Below are 18,937 nucleotides of genomic sequence, written 5' to 3'. Positions count from 1 at the left end.
AGGTTGGGTTTCCGGGGAGGCTGACGTCATCTGGTAACAAAGTCCGGAGTTTGGTGCAGGTCGTCAGGAGGAGGCGGCGGAGTTTGAGCCGTTGCTCGGCACACGCAACCGCCATTAGCGGCGACGGTGTTCATCCTGGACTATCTCCCTCCCCTCCAAACTAACCTAACGTGACCTCCCCCTCACGCTGAGCCGCTGTCCTTGGGGGAAACGAACGAACGAACGACCGAGCACCGGGTCGGCGAACGGCGCTACGAAAATGATCAAGACTCACCATCGCACGTCGTCCAAGTGCCTGGAGACGGTGGAGGTGAAGAGCAAGGTGCGTGGATGACGGACACGGTGTGTCTGGCGAAATGGGGGCTGGGTGTGGGAATGTCTGTGAAGCCGTCGACGCAGGAGATGAGTTAGATCCAGTGTCCTGGCTAAAACCCCTGTTGGCGCAGGATCTGTGACCAGTGTTGGCGCTGCCAGGGTTCAATCGTCTGGTCAGACGCAGGCCTGCTGCAACTTCAAACATTTAAACCATTGCTTTGTAATTCCACTTGTTTCACCATTCAGGTTCTGCTGGGAGTTGAAGCATGTGATAGCACAGTCCAATGAACATAAATCTTTCCTGCACCTATTTTTTGGTTATGAATGCTTCTGCCCCTTAAAATAAAAATTTGGACAGCAATGTGATTTGTAAATGCCATCCCTAAGCAATTAGTAAAGCATTTCGGATACAGAGTTCCCAAAAGGATTGTGCTGTAAGCTCATTTTAAATGGAAAGGAGATTCTAATTATCTGGGTACTCGACTTAATTTAAGATTGAACCATTAAAAGATTATATTTGAAGAATGAAATTACATCATCTTTATTTTTGTCTGCAGAATTTCACTAGTGAATGAATATGACTAAAACTATCATTTTAAATTATAACTTTTAATGGGGATCGTTGCAATAAATTGGCAGTACATGCAACATTGGCTGTACATAGAATGTAAACTATGGACCTGTAATTTGGATCGTGTCCAACAGTTTCTTCGTGTGAACATGTTGATGATGAAAATATTAATTAGACCGTGTTGTACATGAACTGAAATCAACATCTTGGGAGTCTAATGAATTTAGTTAACTGGTTTTAGTTAACTGATCATTTGATGATGTAAGTTGTGAGCTTTTCTTTATAACTTGAATTATTTAGCAAAAGGAAAGTACATAACTAAGATGATAAATCAAAACTAGAATCCATCCAAGTGGTATTAATCCAACCTGTTTATGGGTGTTGCTTTTTAGGTTTTCAATGTTTCTCTGTCCCTAGTTTCTTTGGATGAACCAATTTGCTCTGTTAAATCTCATCTCTCACCTTTGCCATATAGGATTTGTTTAACTTGGCTTCATGTTCAGCGCAGACATTGTTGGCAGAAGGGATTGCTTCTGTGCTATACTGTTAACATAGAAAATAGGTGCAGGAGTAGGCCATTCGGCCCTTCGAGCCTGCACCGCCATTCGATATGATCATGGCTGATCATCCAACTCCGTATCCCATCCCTGCCTTATCTCCATACCCCCTGATCCCTTTAGCCACAAGGGCTCCATCTAACTCCCTCTTAAATATAGCCAATGAACTGGCCTCAATACCTTCTGTGGCAGAGAATTCCACAGATTCACCACTCTCTGTGTAAAAAATTATTTTCTCATCTCGGTCCTAAAATACTTCCCTCTTATCCTTAAACTGTGACCCCTAGTTCTGGACTTCCCCAACATCGGGAATAATCTTCCTGCATCTAGCCTGTCCAACCCCTTAAGAATTTTGTAAGTTTCTATAAGATCCCCCATCAATCTTCTGAATTCCAGTGTGTACAAGCCAAGTCTATCCATGGGGGGCAGTTTAGCTGTGAGTAGGATGCTAGGAGGCTGCAAGGTGACTTGGATAGGCTGGGTGAGTGGGCAAATGCATGGCAGATGCAGTATAATGTGGATAAATGTGAGGTTATCCACTTTGGTGGCAAAAAAAAGGAAAGTAGATTATTATCTGAATGGTGGCCGATTAGGAAAGGGGGAGATGCAACGAGACCTGGGTGTCATGGTACACCAGTCATTAAAAGTAGGCATGCAGGTGCAGCAGGCAGTGAAGAAGGCGAATGGTATGTTAGCATTCATAGCAAAAGGATTTGAGTATAGGAGCAGGGAGGTTCTACTGCAGTTGTACAGGGTCTTGGTGAGACCACACCTGGAGTATTGCGTACAGTTTTGGTCTCCTAATCTGAGGAAAGACATTCTTGCCATAGAGGGAGTGCAGAGAAGGTTCACCAGACTGATTCCTGGGATGTCAGGACTTTCATATGAAGAAAGACTGGATAGACTCGGTTTGTACTCGCTAGAATTTAGAAGATTGAGGGGGGATCTTATAGAAACTTACAAAATTCTTAAGGGGTTGGACAGGCTAGATGCAGGAAGATTGTTCCCGATGTTAGGAAGTCCAGAACAAGGGGTCATAGTTTAAGGATAAGGGGGAAATCTTTTAGGACCGAGATGAGGAAAACTTTTTTTACACAGAGTGGTGAATCTCTGGAATTCTCTGCCACAGATGGTAGTTGAGGCCAGTTCATTGGCTATATTTAAGAGGGAGTTAGATGTGGCCCTTGTGGCTAAAGGGATCAGGGGGTATGGAGAGAAGGCAGGAACAGGATACTGAGTTGGATGATCAGCCATGATCATGTTGAATGGCGTTGCAGGCTCGAAGAGCCGAATGGCCTACTCCTGCACCTATTTTCTATGTTTCTATGCTCAAGTGTGTGAAATGCTATCTATGAGTTACAAATATATTTGAGTGTGTTTCATTTGCTACTAAACAATGATATTCTTCTTGAATTAAATCAATTTCTTTGCTGGCAGACAATTTTTCATTTTGTGTTAGAAAATGAGGCATTCAGTGTTCAGGATTGTGATAATATGCGATAACAAATGGACATGGTATGCAGAATTGCAAAAATAACCTTTTATCACTGCCTCCATGTTAGACTGCTCCTTACTAATCTTTGATCAGTAATCGCAACGTTTTAACAAACAGGTTTTTGTACCTATTAAATGGGAAATAATGGTTTTCTAGAATTTTTTGCTTCCACGCTCTAATTAGAATTCTTTATTTTGGGTAAAATCATAGGAATATGAAAATACATGAACCCATTCAATCTTGTTCAATTGTGCCCATATAAAGAAATGCTGTTTTGCAATATGTTCCAAAGATAAGTACAAGTAAAAAATCCTGAGCAACATAAACTATACATCTAAACTAAGCAATAGTTTACCGACTTAAATTTCTTTTATGCCAATTTTCTTTTATATTATATAAAATATTTGTAATATTACTTTTAGAATTCTGCCATTTAAATTCACAAGATGCATTTTTGAAAATAATCCCAAATTATACAGCTGAAATGTTTTCACTTCTTTCCTCCTCCCTCCCCCCCTTTACTTATTTAGTTTGGGGCTGAATTTCGTCGTTTTGCTCTGGATCGATCCAAACCTGGGAAGTTTGAAGAATTTTATGGATTATTGCAGCATGTCCACAGAATTCCAAATGTTGATGTTTTAGTTGGATATGCTGACATTCATGGAGACTTGTTACCAATAAACAATGATGATAACTATTTAAAGGCAATTAAGACTGCAATGCCTTTGCTCAGAGTGTTTCTGCAAAGGAAAGGTAAGAAAGTTAAAAAAAATTAGAATTCCGATTCTTAGAATTAACTCTGTGTAATCAAAACATATAAATGTTGCTCCTTCAGAACATTAAAAAAAAAACTACTGAAGAGCTTTGACATTAAATGATCCTGACCTAGGATCAGGGGATTTTCAGGAGAATAATTGCCTTTCAGTCAGAGAACTGACTGTGCAATATTATGTGCTACGTGTAACATGGTTAAAGATATTCAGTCCATTTTCCACTTATTTTCACTACCTTGAAGAGAAACCATGGAGCTAAACTTTTCTGATTGTAACGTTTAATTCTGAAGCGAACTGTTAATGTCCATCCATTACCATGGGATAAGATCTTAGTCCAGACATTGCAGCACAAGTGAGTGTGGAAGGATGGAGCACAGTTTGTGATTCTAAGTGGTGAATGAGGTGTAAGAAAATCTGGTGCTTTTTTTCCCTGTTTTAAGTTTTCAGGCATGGGCTAGACTAATAGTTGAATGGGTATGTTTGCTAGTCTGAAATCGGTTATGGCTACTGACATCATTGTCTGTGGCAGACCAAATTACTTGTACTCATGACATCACGTGTGAGGGGCCATTAGCGAGACAATTTTTTTTGATACCTGGTCACCAACCTAAAGTATTTTTTTTTCTCCAGGCATGCTGCCTGGCCTACTGAGTCCTTCTAGCACTTTTTCTTTGATTATTTTATGAAATTTTTGTTTTTAAAAAAAAAAAAAGTAGAATAGAAATTTGAAGTCTTTTAGATTTTAGTCATAAGTCACTGTTCCAAATATGTTGTGGGCGGTGTATATTTTCAGCTATCTCTAGGTGTTTTCCAAGATGTGCTTGAAATTCCTGTTTAATGTACCTGCAACTTTGTGTAATCTGTGTACAATGGTAAAAAATAACATTTAATGCTTAGCTTCCTGTTTGGCAGCTTCTGTCATTGGATGATTTGTGGTTTACATATTCAGCTGTCTTGTCATTTCTAAACGTGTTAAGCTGTATTTGTGGAGTCTGGTTCTACCTTTTTGTTAGGGTATAAATAGTTTGTTGAAGATCTTCAAACTGAAATACTATTTTATTTAGTTTAAATATGAAATTAGCACTAAGACTTAAATATTAGGATAATTCAACGTTGTATAAGGAGTTTTTTTTTTTAAACGATCTTGACTGCAGAAGCCTAAATCCTGTCTGAATTTTTATATTATAAGTTCTTGCTCTGTTTGTAGTGGAAAATATACAGGTGTAAACCTTTGCTGGAATTTTGATTTGGGCATCCCTGTGGGGCGGATAAAACATGATTTATTTTGAGCATGGAAATTAAGATGTTTTGTTACTGTTTTGAAACAACGTATGTGGTTTGATTTCCATTTAAGAATGGATATCCCTGTCGTTGATATATATGCCAACTTCACGTATGAGCTTTTTCGGATCACTGCAGATCATCCATTGCCAGTCTCTGTCATCTTGGTGATGAAAAGGGGTTCAGTGTTTCCCCTTTTGCAGGACATCTGATATGCAAATATAACTGAAGTTTATTTTGGTACTTTTCTGAAATATTGATGCAAGTAGCAGAATGTTGTTTAAACAAATCAGGTGGTTATCTGTAATGCTCCAGATAATGCCTAATAACTCATTTATATAGTTTTTCTATTATCATTTTGATTTTACATTCTGTCTATACGGGTAAATTGGGCACGTTTCAACTAATCAATCTGCCTTGCCAGCTCTTTTAGGGATTTTTGTCTGGATACCATGATAGTTTTGTTCGTATCATTGGCTGTATTTTTCTGTCCATATTGCCCCATTCAAAGTAAAACACTTTCAATTTAATCCACCTTCTTGACTTCATTTGTGCTTGCATTTTTACCTGTAGTCTGAATCTTCTATGATAAGTTTTACCTTCGCTTCAAACTGTGGCTGTTTACTCTACCTGAATTGTAGAGTTTTATATAACAAAAAGGTTGTTATACTTGATGAAACTTGTCTTTCAACTTTAGCTGTATGATGCAGGGCTCTCACTTACCTTTTGTTCTCTGTTGCTAAACGGGCAACCTAGGCAGCTTTTTAGGTTGCCAAATGACAGTTCATGTGGTCATCTAAGACTGCTTACATGACGCGTGCGATAATGTGCTCGGAAGAAGTGCGTAGTTACCAGTCGGAATTATGCTCAATGAAGCATTCACATATTATTTCTGCTTCAAATAAAGTCACAAACTAAACATATTCATCAATCAAGAAATGATATATACCACGATGACATGCAGAAAAATTATATTACAGTATCTCAACTCTACACTTTGCAATGAATGCAATTTCTATTATTTATTTCCACTTCCAAACAAAAATGTGGTTGGATTATTCAGCGAAAGATCAACCTCGGTGAGACCAAGTGCAGGCTTGGCGATAGCTTCGCACAACACCTCCACTCGGTTCGCAATAACCATCCTAATCTCCTGGTGGCTCAGCACTTCAACTCTCATTCCGAATCCGACCTTTCTGTCCTGGGCCTCCTCCATGGCCAGAGTGAGGTCCACTGCAAATTGGAGGAACAGCACCTCATATTTTGCTTGGGTAGTTTACACCCCAGCGGTATGAACATTGGCTTCTCCAATTTCAGGTAGTCCTTGCTTTCTCCCTCCTTCCCCTCCCATTCCCATCTCTCCTACAGCCTACTGTCTCCGCCTCTTCCTTTCTTTTTCCCGCCCCTCCCCCGCCATCAGTCTGAAGAAGGGTCGCGACCCGAAACACCACCTATTCCTTCGTTCCATAGATGCTGCCCCACCTGCTTAATTTCTCAAGCATTTTTGTCTACCAATGGGATCCCGCCACTGGCTACATCTTCCCATCTCCACCCCCCCGTTGGCTTTCCGCAGAGACCTCTCCCTCCGTAACTCCCTGGTCAATTTGTCCCTTCCTACCCAAACCATCCCCTCTCCTGGCACTTTCCCTTGCAACCACAGGAAATGCTACACTTGTCGTTTTACCTTTCCCCTTGACTCCATTCAAGGACCCAAGCAGTCTTTCCAGGTGCGGCAGAGGCTCATCTGCACCTCCTCCAACCTCATCTATTGCATCCGCTGCTCTAGATGTCAGCTGCTCTACATCAGTGACACCAAGCATAGGCTTGGTGATTGCTTCGTCCAACACCTCCGCTCATTTCGCAATAACCAACCTGATCTCCTGGTGGCTCAGCACTTCAACTCTCCCTCCCATTCCAAATCTGATCTTTCTGGCCTGGGCCTCCTACATGGCCAGAGTGAGTCCCACCGTAAATTGGAGGTGCAGCACCTTGTATTTTGTTTGGATAGTTTACACCCCAGTGGTATGAACATTGACTTCTCCAATTTCAGGTCGTCCTTGCTTCCTTCCTGTCTCCCCTCCCCTTCCCAGCTCTCCCAGAGCCCACTGTCTCCGCCTCTTCCTTTCTTCTTCCCGCCACCTCCATCCCCTCATCAGTCTGAAGAAGGGTCTTGACCTGAAACATCACCCATTCGTTTGCACCATAGATGCTGCCTTTCCCGCTGAGTTTCCCCAGCATTTTTGTCTACCTGTGAATTGCTTTGTATCAGTTCAGAATTACCTCCGCAGCTTGGAGTATACGAGAGCTTTGCTGCAGAAACTTCAATCTGATGCCTGTAGTTGACTCTTACTTTTTGGATTGGCCTGACAGTCAACAAAATATAAATTGAGTATTTGTTTTTGAGAGTGTTAGTTATTTTCAGAAAGATAATCTCATGGACAAGAACAATTCACGACCTAGTGAACAAGTCCCATTTTCACGACCTAATTCACGACCTTTTTTACTCGTGGACATTTTTCATCATGCTAGAAAAAACGCCCCGACCTACTTGATGCCACGAATACCTACGACTAGCATCATGGCCTGCTACGACCTCGTGACGACCATGCTGCGAGTATGAGTCCAGGGCGAACTCGGCAGAGGTTGTGAATTAGGTCGTGAAAGTGGGACCGGCCCTTAACTAAAAGCAGTCCGCACTCCTGGAAAGGAATCATGGTTTGTTACTAAACTTTGTATGATGTAGATTCCAAATATGATAGAACATTTGGGTAAATGTAATAATTAGAAAGATGATGTGAATACCACTTAAGATGGACATTGAAATTGTGATAGCAGATGGAGTCAATATGTAAATATATTGTCTGCATGCAGGAGAGAAATCTACGCTTATTATTAGGCCAATGCCATAATATGCAGCAACAATAAAAAATAAATGACAGCAGATGTACAGGGCCCTAGTGAGACCACACCTGGGGTATTTTGTGCAGTTTTGGTCTCCCAATTTGAGGAAGGACATTCTTGCTATTGAGGGATTGCAGCATAGGTTCACCAGGTTAATTCCCAGGATGGCAGGACCCAGACAGTTGTGAATCTCTGGAATTCTCTGCCTCAGAAGGCAGTGGAGGCAGATTATCTGGATGCTTTCTAGAGAGCTAGACAGAGTTCTTAAAGATAGCGGAGTCAGTGATATGGGGAGAAGGCAGGAACGGGGTACTGATTGTGGATGATCAGCCATGATCACATTGAATGGCGGTGTTGACTTGAAGGGCCGAATGACCTAGTCCTGCACCTATTGTCTAGTGTCAGAAATAAAGTAAAAGTCCTAGTTGGTAAAATGCTTGTGCTAAAAAAGCATTTATTTGATTTACACTTGGGTATGTTTTCTTTTCAAATTCTGGCTCCTCTATTACATTAAACATCTGGAGGCATTGGAAATAGATTGCCAAATAGAAAACAAATCAAAACAGGCGGATGTTGTAAATAGTGGATAAATATGAACCAAGTGAAAGATTTTAGCATTTTGTTAGTGTTATGTTGATAATGAATTAGTAAGGTTTATTCCACATTCTTTTTAGCACTTTTTTACAGGTGAAAGTGTTACAACCTATACCAGTATAGGACTCTCCAGAGCCTTACTTTGTCCCTTTTTAATCTTTGTAGTTGTCCATTTAGATTGCAAGCCCATTTAAAAAAGGTTGTTGTATACTCATCGTTGTCATCTTAATAGCAAAAAACAGTGCTGTGACATTTCTTTAGCCCATCAGCATGACTTTTATGCATTTGCAGGACGTGGAAGATGCCAGCAAGGCCAAGAGAGAGAGTCAAGAGTCAAGAGTCAATTTAATTGTCATCAGGCCAGCACCTTGTCCATTCTAAACTCTACTTGGTGGTGAACCGTGTCTTTAAACCACTGTAAATCATAGTGATAGTAAAGGGCTCTGGTATTTCCAACCAGCAATAAAGTAGGAGTAATGATTATATTTCCAACTGAGGTACTTTTCAAGCAGGCTATTTTAACTTGGATGGTGGCAAGCCTCTTCAGTGTTTGAGTTGCATTTGTCTGCAAATGTGCATGGTAAATGGCTTTGGGAAGTGAGGTGGTGAGTCCTTATTCTACAGCAAAGAACTTGATTTTTGACCTGCATTTGACGTGTGCCCAGATAAGTATATGGTCTTCGCTAATGCCTACAATGTTCATGGCATTGACTTTTTTCTTGGAGGTGACCATTGCATGGTACTGGTATGACTTTAATGTCACTCGACACTTATTCAGATTCAGATTCAATTTTAATTGTCATTGTCAGTGTACAGTACAGAGACAACGAAATGCATTAAACAAATTATTAACAAATACCCAGATATTTACAGGCTGTGTGTCATTTGATGTTCCTTTTATTAAGGAGTTATGAATTGAAGTAAACATTATTTGATCAAATATCCCATTTACGATGTTTAAGGAAAGATCATTGATAAAACAACTGAAGTGATTTCTTGAGTACAGGAAATAGTGATGTGGAACTGCAATGATGACCTCCAATGACCATAACCTTGTTTTGTGAGAAGACTTAAGTCAGTAACTACTCCCCCAAATGCAGCGTTGATTTCAAGTCGGTTGCATTTGCCCAACATTTTTGAAATGAAGTTATTTAATTCATGTTAAGACTGAGGCTGCAGTGAGCTGAGGAACAGAGTGGTCCTGATGAAAGACAAATTGAGCATCAGCAATGGACATGTCTGTGTGTTCTGCCATTTTTAAGTAAAAGTTGTGAAATAGAAAATGGGATCAAGAATCACCAGCTTAACATTTCAACCTCCACACTCTTTGTTTGATAGTCTTTAAGGCAGTTATGACATCTGTACCCCCCCCCCCCCCCCCCCCCAGGTCAGCTAATACCATAGACCAGGAATTAAAAAAAAAAAGGCTAGTTTATGCTACTTTTCCACAAGGCTGTGCAGATGTTAAACATACTTCTAATTGTTGTTTTAATGTTTTTTAAGTGATTTCTTAATTGTATTAATGGAGCAATGTAATGTACAACATTTCAGCAAGCACTGATCTAATTCATTTCCTGATGCTCTTCTGGACTATTCTGAAGATTGTCTCGTGAGGTCTATTTTCAAATTAGATCAAGCTAATGCTCCTGAAGTTGCATGCAAAGAGAATTGTATATTGGGGTTAATGGGATGGAAATCTTTCTTTAGTTTGAACTTGGCTCCTGTATCTGCCAAGAGAGGATGCTCCCCGGGGTATACTTGCTGCTCTGGCAGAAACTTCTGCCTTTTGAAAGAGTTGCTTTCTACTAGGGTAGACAATTTTCAGTAATCCTTGAAAGTACTGTTACATTTCTTTTCCCTTATTTTATTGGTTAAATTGTAGGGCGGTAAATTGTAATCAAGGCTTTCATAACTTGAGAAAGTGTAGGTATGTGTTTAAGATATCTAATGCATTCTCATGGCATTAGAAATATCGAGAAGATTTTATGTTGTGATCTGTGGGGGGTCTGGAATGTTAGCATTTGGATTTGTTTCAGGTGATCAGTTATTTAAAAGTGTGATCTATGCATGTTCATTTCTTGCATGTTTTCATTTCCTTTTGATTATTGAATGATTGGTTGTTTATTTTATATAACAAATTTGTGTCTTAATGAATCATTTACAATGGAGTGCATCATATCTGCATCCAATGGTATTTGTAGCAGTATTTATGCTGGAGAGAATTCCATTGCAGAATTTAGATGAAGAGATTCATTAGCAAATTTTCAGATGACACAAAGCTGGATGGCAGTGTGAACTGTGAGGAGGATGCTATGAGAATGCAGGGTGACTTGGACAGGGTGGGTGAGTGGCCAGATGCATGGCAGGTGCAGTTTAATGTGGATAAATGTGAAATCCACTTTGGTAGCAAAAACAGGAAGGCAAATTATTATCTAAATGGTGTCGTTGGAAAAAGGGGATGTACAATGGGATCTGGGGGTCCTTGTTCATCAGTCAATGAAAGTAAGCATGCAGGTACATCAGGCAGTGAAGAAAGTGAATAGCATGTTGGCCTTCATGACGAGAGGAGTTGATTATAGGAGCAAAGAGGTCCTAGTTGTATAGGGCCCTGGTGAGACCACACCTGGAGTATTGTGTGCGATTTTGGTTCCTTAATTTGTGGAAGGACGTTCTTGCTATTGAGGGAATGCATCGTAGGTTTACAAGATTAATTCCTGGGATGGCGGGACTGTCATATGTTGAGAGTGTGGACCTGCTGGCATTGTATACTCTGGAGTTTAGAAGGATGAGAGGGAATCTTATTGAAACATATAAGATTATTAAGGGTTTGGACACGCTGGAGGCAGGAAACGTTCCCGATGTTGGAGTCCAGAACCAGGGGCCACAGTTTAAGAATAAGGGGTAAGCCATTTAGAACGGAGATGAGGAAACACTTTTTCACACAGTGTTGTGAGTCTATGGAATTCTCTGCATCCGAGGGCGGTGGAGGCCAGTTCTCTGGATACTTTCAAGAGAGAGCTAGATAGGGCTCTTAAATATAGCGGTCAGGGGATATGGGGAGAAGGCAGGAACAGGGTACTGTTTGGGGATGATTGGGTGCTGGCTCAAAGGGCCGACTGGCCTACTCCCGCACCTATTGTCTATTGAATCATTGACTGATCCTTTTTTGCATTTTATCTTTGCAGTCCTGTTGTAGGAGCAAGATGACAAGCAAATTACTACATGAAACCACAGCCAAAAACTGTCCTTTGTTTACTTGTGCTGACCCCAATATGTTCTGAGACAAAGGCCCTTCATTCTAAAATGAAACTATTTATCCTCTAAAAGTTTAATTTAGTTTATTGCCAATTGAACTAAGGTACTGTGTAAAGCTTTTTAGTTTACTGTCTACAACTGATAGTTTACGCTACTGGATTATATATCTGCAAAATCCTCATCCACACGAAGGATGAGTCAATCAATGTCTGCAGCTCATTGTCTGAAGCCAACATTCCCAACTCTTGCAGTTGTCTCTGAGCATGTTATGTGTGTTGCAAGCTTGACACCAGTTTCAAAGCACCAGTTACACTGTTCGGTGCACTGTCCTGGCAGGAGACCATCTGGTAGACACTTGGATTTAAAAAAAGACAAAAGCATTTCTAATGGTTGTAAATTATGTTGCGAAGCAATGTAGAAAAAGATTCAAGGTTTTTCTTGAGTTCTCTTTGCAAAAATGTAACATCCCCACAGTATTGAGAAAATTGCTGGTATACGATTGCTCAGAATTTATGGAGGAGCATTCAGGATTGCATTGAAAACCTCCTGTCCCATCTAAGTGGCAGAAAGTGTGCAGCACCTCCCAAACTGCCTGCCTGCTCACCCATTCAACCACCATCAACTTCTCCACTTTTTCACACAGTGTGGTGGGTATATGGAACGAGCTACCAGAGGATGTAGTTGAGGCAAGTACTATAACAACATTTAAAAGGCATTTGGACAGGTACATGGCTAGGAAAGTTTATAAGGATACATGGGGTATATATGAGCAGGTGGGACTATTGTAGATAGGGCATCTTCATTGGCATGAGTAAGTTGGGTCAAAGGGCCTTTTTCTGTGCTGTATGACTTCATGGCTCTATAATATAGAGTGAACGATGCTGTTCTAAAAAGGTTACAGGAAGGACCTGGGCGAACATGAGTGTTAGTCAATTAAATGGTAGAGCAGGTTTGAAAGCAGTTAATAAGGAATACATTCTAGAATTGATCAATAGAGGCATGAGAGTAAAAAGCATTGAAGTTTAACGGAATTAGGGTATTGTAGTCAGCTGTTCACCTCATTATGGGATATATGTGAAGTATGTAAGACGGTCTGGAATAGATTTGCAAGAATGTTTCCTGCATCGTCAAACCACAGATACAACAGTAGATTCCAGGCTGGGATTTCTTCTTTGGAGAAAGCCATAGGACATTTGTTAACGTATGTAAAAAGATAAGTCTGGATTGAATGGATGATGCAGGCTGTTCCCATTGATGGAAGGTTTGAGGACTGGGAGTTATGGATATAAAGTTAAGAGAATCAAGAGGAACAAATTGAATGCACTGCTTATGGATACAGTGGAGGCAGGTTTCATCATGGCCTTGAAAGAAATTGGATAAACATGGAGATGGAAATTTTTACAGCTACAGAGGAGTAGTCAGGGGTTGGAGCTACGAAGTTGCTTTGTTGCACAGCAAATGCTGCCTTTACCACTCTATCTTCTTGTGTTGCTACTTTCGGGAACCTATAGACAAAATCCCTCCGTACATCAATGCAGTTAAGGGTCTTGCCATTAACTGCACAATACCCCTTTGTATTTGACATCCCAAAGTGTAACACCTCACATTCGCTTGCATTAAAATCCTTTTGGCATTTCTCTGCCCATACCTGTAACTGATCAATATCCCATTGTATCCTTTGGCAGCCTTCCTCCACTTCCCTCTGCTTCTATGGCTAAGTTAGTTCCAAGTCAGTTCAGCTCGTGTAGCCCCTGGGGACAGCACTTTCTTCGGTCCGCCACCACCCACAGGACGTGCTTCATCACCATGGGGCTCCCCACAACCTGTTGCTGTTTCTTCGTGTTGGCTGTTGCTTTGTCAACCATCGCTGCTTGGTCACCCTGTCCACTCGGCCCCTCTCCCTCTTTCCCCGAAGTCGCACGCATACCCCACATTGGAAGCAGCAACACGTAAGAGGGGGTGGAACCCCATGGTGACTGAGCATGTCTTGTTGTTGACAGCGGCTAGGAGACAGAGTTGTTGGCTAGGGGCTACAGCTTGAGTTGCAACAACAGCCGTGTGGTGGGTGAAGAAGTGCTCACTGGTGCAGACCAGCATAGTGACTTGGTCTGAAGAATGATCCCAACGTCACTTAACCATGTTCTCCAGCAATGCTGCTTGACCTGCTGAGTTCCTCCAGCACTTTGTGTCTTTTTTTGTATTAACCATCATCTGCAGTTCTTTGTGTCAACTACAATACAATGATAATACCTTATTTGGTTATAGCAGACAATTGACAATAACGGACACTATTTACCCCTCCCCCTCTCCCACCGCCTCAATGGTCTGTTATAACGAGGGTTTACTGTGCTTGTGTAATACCTCGCCTACATCCTCTGACTCCAAGTATAAATTTACATCTTTATCATTGAGTGGTTCTACCTTCTCCCCAGTTATTCTTGTGTTTTTAATGTGTGATTAACAAACTATGGGATTCCATGTTTGGATTTGTTTTGTTTCATATCACAATCCTTTCTATATAATGCAGTTGTGAATAGTGAAACATGACAGTCTATGGAGAATTTTTACACAGAATGAATGCAATTATGAAGCGCTACTCAAAATATGAAAGATGGTTTATTTTCCTTTACAATGGACAGGATTCGATTCTTTATGGTGAATAAACACCCTACATCTAAATTGAGGGGTAATTCTGAACTGTGAGGTGTGACAAAAACTTGTGAAGAAAGCAAGTCTCAATAAAATTCAGTTAATTGTCATTTTGGCTAGAGATCTGCAGGGTACATAATGTTCAAGAAAAGATATAGAAAGGGAAAAATTAAAGGAACACTGTTGCACGTTTTTAAGTATACCAACACTTCTAGAATATAATTGCATATTACCCATTCTAATAACATTATGTACCAACAGGACTTTAATATTAACAGCATATTATTCAGAACATGGTCATTGTTCAGATGAAAATTTCCACGTTATGAAATTTATGGTGTATGTTACATGCTGCTGGAACATTTTCTGCGCTTGTGTACTCCAGTAATTAGTTTTATAAAAAATAAAGGAGTCTTCAACAAATTGAATGGGAATTTAGAAGAGACTTTACCCAAAAGGCAACAAAGATCTGATGTACATGGGCTGATCAAACATGATATGGCTTGACTTTTGGAAAGTGATGTCCCAGGCTGGAAAGCTGAAGAGATGTTCAATCGGAAGCCAAAGAAACCCCGAGTCATTTGATTGAACCGGCGTGCTTTTAAGCTATTGGGGATAGATTGCATAGGCACTGGAATTGAATTTGGGATTATGTAAATTATTGCTTCTGTTGTTGCACAGCTGGTTAGCATTTGAACATCTAGAATGCTTTGTGCTTGTAAAATGACAGAATTAATTTTTTTTTAGTAGTCACTCTTTTATTGTACCTCATCAGCTCAGTGCAGCAGTTTTTGGCACGATGTGACACCCTAGATTTTTAAGGCTATCTTGCATAACCAGACATATTACAAATGTGGCAGATACATTACAAGTGTACTGAGTTTACCCAATAGTACAAAGTTCCAATAAAATGTGCACACTTTATGAAGATAATAGCATATTAATCCGTTTTTTGGGAAAGGTGAAAGGATAAGTAGGTGATACTTGATCAGGACTGAATATATCATTCTGGTGTAGTTGAATGTGAAGTGAGGCAAGATGAATTTCCCTGCAAAGAAGATGAGAAAGGAGGGAAAAGATGACAACATCAGATGGAAGTTCAGATCCTAATTTCTACAAATATTGAGTGTCTATTGTGCATTTTTTGCTCTAAAGTTTAATGTTGACAAGGAATTTTCAATCGTTAAAAGTTGACATTCTTAATTTTCAGTTTCGTTTTCTTTGCCGTTAAGATTTAATTGCGTTTTGCAGATCACAGAGATACCAGTTTGCTTTGATAACTTTTGCCCAATCCCTGAGATGGACTTTGTTCAGTCTAAATGTTTTCTAGTATTAGTCTGTCAACTTTTGGCGACAGCACTTTAGCCAGAGTTGAGATGTATTAATTCCTTTGTCAAGTGTGATGCCAACACAATGCAAGTGACAGAGTGATTTTATGCATGTAATTTGTGTAACCTTCTACGCTTCACTGGATAAACGTAGCCTACCTCTACGGGGAGAATTCACTGTAGTTTATTTCATCTGCTGTTTGAATTGTCTTAGTTAATTAATCTTATTTGTTGTACAAAAGATCAGTGTTTTTCAGTCTTTTTGATGCCATGTGTTGGCTGGATGTGAATGACTGAGGTTCTGACCATATTTTTGCTGCTGGATTTGTGCATTAAAACTTGAATTGAATGAAATCAAACTGTGATTTTGTTAAAATCTGAAAACCAAGTTGCTTGGTGCAGATTGTTTTTTCAAAAAAAACAGTTTGGAAGAAATATTGACACTAAGCAAGCATGGTAACTTATTAAAATAGTACACTTGTCATGTAAAATAGTAGGGTGGCCGTCGATCAAACAACCCTTGGGCCATCCGAGGGCAAATTGTTAATTGGCGCTCAGGCTGCAGGAAATGCAGGTTTTACTGTAAAATGGACTTTAATTTAATGTTTTATTTTTCTAGCAATCTGTGGTGCTTTAGAGAAATAGGAATGCTATAATTAGTGGTTCAAAGGTGTATTATTATTATTATTATTGCGTGACCTCTGTTGGTCCGGCAAAACGGATAATACAGCAAGGCTCTGGAATTGAGGGTACTGGGAAATCGGTGGTGGAGAATATAATTGAAGGCATAATGTTAAGATCTCCTACTGTTCTTCATTTGTACATGACAGACAGTATACTTAAAACAAATTTATGTCACTGTATAGAGAGATCTTATCAGGATACTAATTTTATATTTAGACAAGGATTCCTGAATAACTTTCCAATAGTTGGTCTGTTTTGTGTCTTGATTTTAGTTGCAGACATTGCTGAGAACCTACATTTTGAAATGGTAAGTAAAGTGGAAGTTTTGACTGCAAGCTCTTTGAGTTCTGAATGTTTATATACTTGAGCCAAGAACTAGTTAAGTCTAGTTTGGAAATTGTAACTCCAGGTCTTCGTCACTGGCAACCTGTCTCCTAATTGAAATAGTGAAGTACTGACTTTTTTGGAGAATCTATTTTAGATGGAATAAAATTTTGCTTTGGCCGTCATGAATAGTCATTTTGCTAGAGATAACATCCTTGGAGCATAGGAGATGGGGTGATCTTATAAGTTTAAGATGAGAGGGAAAGTTTTTTTTAATATAGGAATCTGAAGGGCAAATGTTTCACATACGGTGAATATTCACAGGTGAATATACGGAATGAGCTGCCAGACGAAGCAGTTGAGGTGGGTACAATAACAACATTTAAAAGATATTTGGACAAACACATGGATAGGAAAAGTTTAGAGGGATATGGGCCAGATGGGAAGAGCGTAGATGAGGCACTTTGGTTGGCATGGACAAGTTGGGCTGAGGGACCCATTTCCCTGCAGTATGACTGACTGTAACATGTCAGAATAATTACGTCCGACTTGTTTCAAGCTTTTTTTAATCTGACATTCCAGCACACAGGATACACTTTGCGGCATAGATAGAAGTAATTCCATCTATTTGTCAGATGTGAAAGTTTGGAAAATCACCATCCTGAATATATTCTACTAAAGGAGACTTATTTTAAAGTAAAAGCTTCAGCATCTCATTTTTAGTTTATCAAAGCATTAAGAATGTATGTATGGTAATGCATATGAAGCAGTTCAAAGAAGGGTTTACTGGACTTGTGTGGAATAGTTAGGCTATATTTTGGAAATAAATTTGATAGGCTCTGCTTGTAACCACTGGAGTTTGGAGAGTGTGAAAGATCAGAATCTAAATGAGAAATGTGGATGAAATGTTGATCAGTAGATGGGAAGATGAACATGAGATAACAAACTGATAAGCCATGCCCTTATTACATTGCATAGGAGGCTCAATGGACAGACTGGCCTGGTTTTGTTTCACACTGTACCCTGCACTCTCAGTTGGATGTAACAGCTTACGGAACTATTTCAATCACAAAAAGAATAGTTAACACTGTGTCCTTGCCCATATTTGTACATATCTCAACAAAATATCATCTGTACACTGTCATATATTAATTTTTATAATTTTATTCCTTTTAAATATGCAAAAATTATTCTGTTGTGGTCAGATGCAAATTTTATTATTTAGCTGTTGACTGTAAAATCCAAGTGTCAAGGTTGTTCTCTATTAGGCATTACCACTAACTATTTCCAGCAATTTATGTTTTTTAAACTTCAGATTCCTTAATCTGCAGCAGTTTGCTACTGATTTGTGTATAGTTGAAATCCAATTGCATTGTTAAGGTTTCCTCTTTAGCTGTAGACCAATGGTCAGATTAATTTCAGTTTTTGAGGTGAGAAATTGGTTGGATCTATTGATGGCCAATTCTGATCTGTCTTTTTATAACTGATTTTCATTTGGAATAAGCTGATTGCATTTCTCATTTTCCTACTTTGTAGGCATGGAAGGAACAAAAAACGCTGTGCCTTTCTGGAGGTTAGGGAAAAGGATGTGCCACAGATTCACTGGTAGCGGTAGAAATGTAACACAGAAATGAGTCAGCAAGCAAGGAACATGTTTTAAGTTTATTCAATACTGTATAGCTCAGTAAAGCAACTAACTACACTGACGTGAAATGTTCAGAGGGAGACAAAATCATGGAATCTTAGTGTTGGAAGACCCTTGAAGAGTCAGTAATTCACAATGCAACAACAAATGAATGCTACTGTACAGACATTCTATAATATGAGAATTGTTGAGAGAACATCCATAATTAAAAACAATTCATTGTACTGATTACTGATCATGGGTTATATAATACTTATTGGTCCTTTTTAGGGTAAATTACTGATACCAAATATAAGGTTGCCCCTTGAGGAAACTAGACATGTGTGCATCATTTGAAGCAGATGGTCATGTGACCAAGTGTATTGTTGGGCACATGGACTGTCTTCATCTTTTGTATGAAATTGGCTCTTACCATCAGATGGGTGAAGAAAATTAGATGGATTTATATTTTGACCAAGAATGAACTAAAAGACCCAGACTGTGGGCCACACTCATTATTTTCAATGAGATTATATTTTTCCCAGTTGAGCAATTAACTTGCCATAGTGATGGGAAAGGAAAAAAA

At 39.6% G+C, this 18,937-nt stretch overlaps 1 protein-coding gene across 1 annotated transcript in view; it reads left to right on the top strand.

The window, feature by feature from the left end:
* The window catches only part of pard6b (par-6 partitioning defective 6 homolog beta (C. elegans)), a 34,424-nt gene continuing 15,487 nt past the window's right edge, over positions 1-18,937 (top strand). The window contains exons 1-2 of the mRNA XM_055652471.1: positions 1-322; positions 3,469-3,691. Of these exons, the coding sequence (XP_055508446.1) occupies positions 260-322; positions 3,469-3,691 (286 nt within the window). The 5' untranslated portion in view covers positions 1-259. The remainder of the gene's footprint in view (positions 323-3,468; positions 3,692-18,937) is intronic.

Source organism: Leucoraja erinacea, chromosome 21, assembly GCF_028641065.1.
Source record: "Leucoraja erinacea ecotype New England chromosome 21, Leri_hhj_1, whole genome shotgun sequence".
In the NCBI taxonomy this organism is placed as follows: Eukaryota; Metazoa; Chordata; class Chondrichthyes; order Rajiformes; family Rajidae; genus Leucoraja; species Leucoraja erinaceus.
This window is presented reverse-complemented; position numbering and strand designations above follow the sequence as displayed.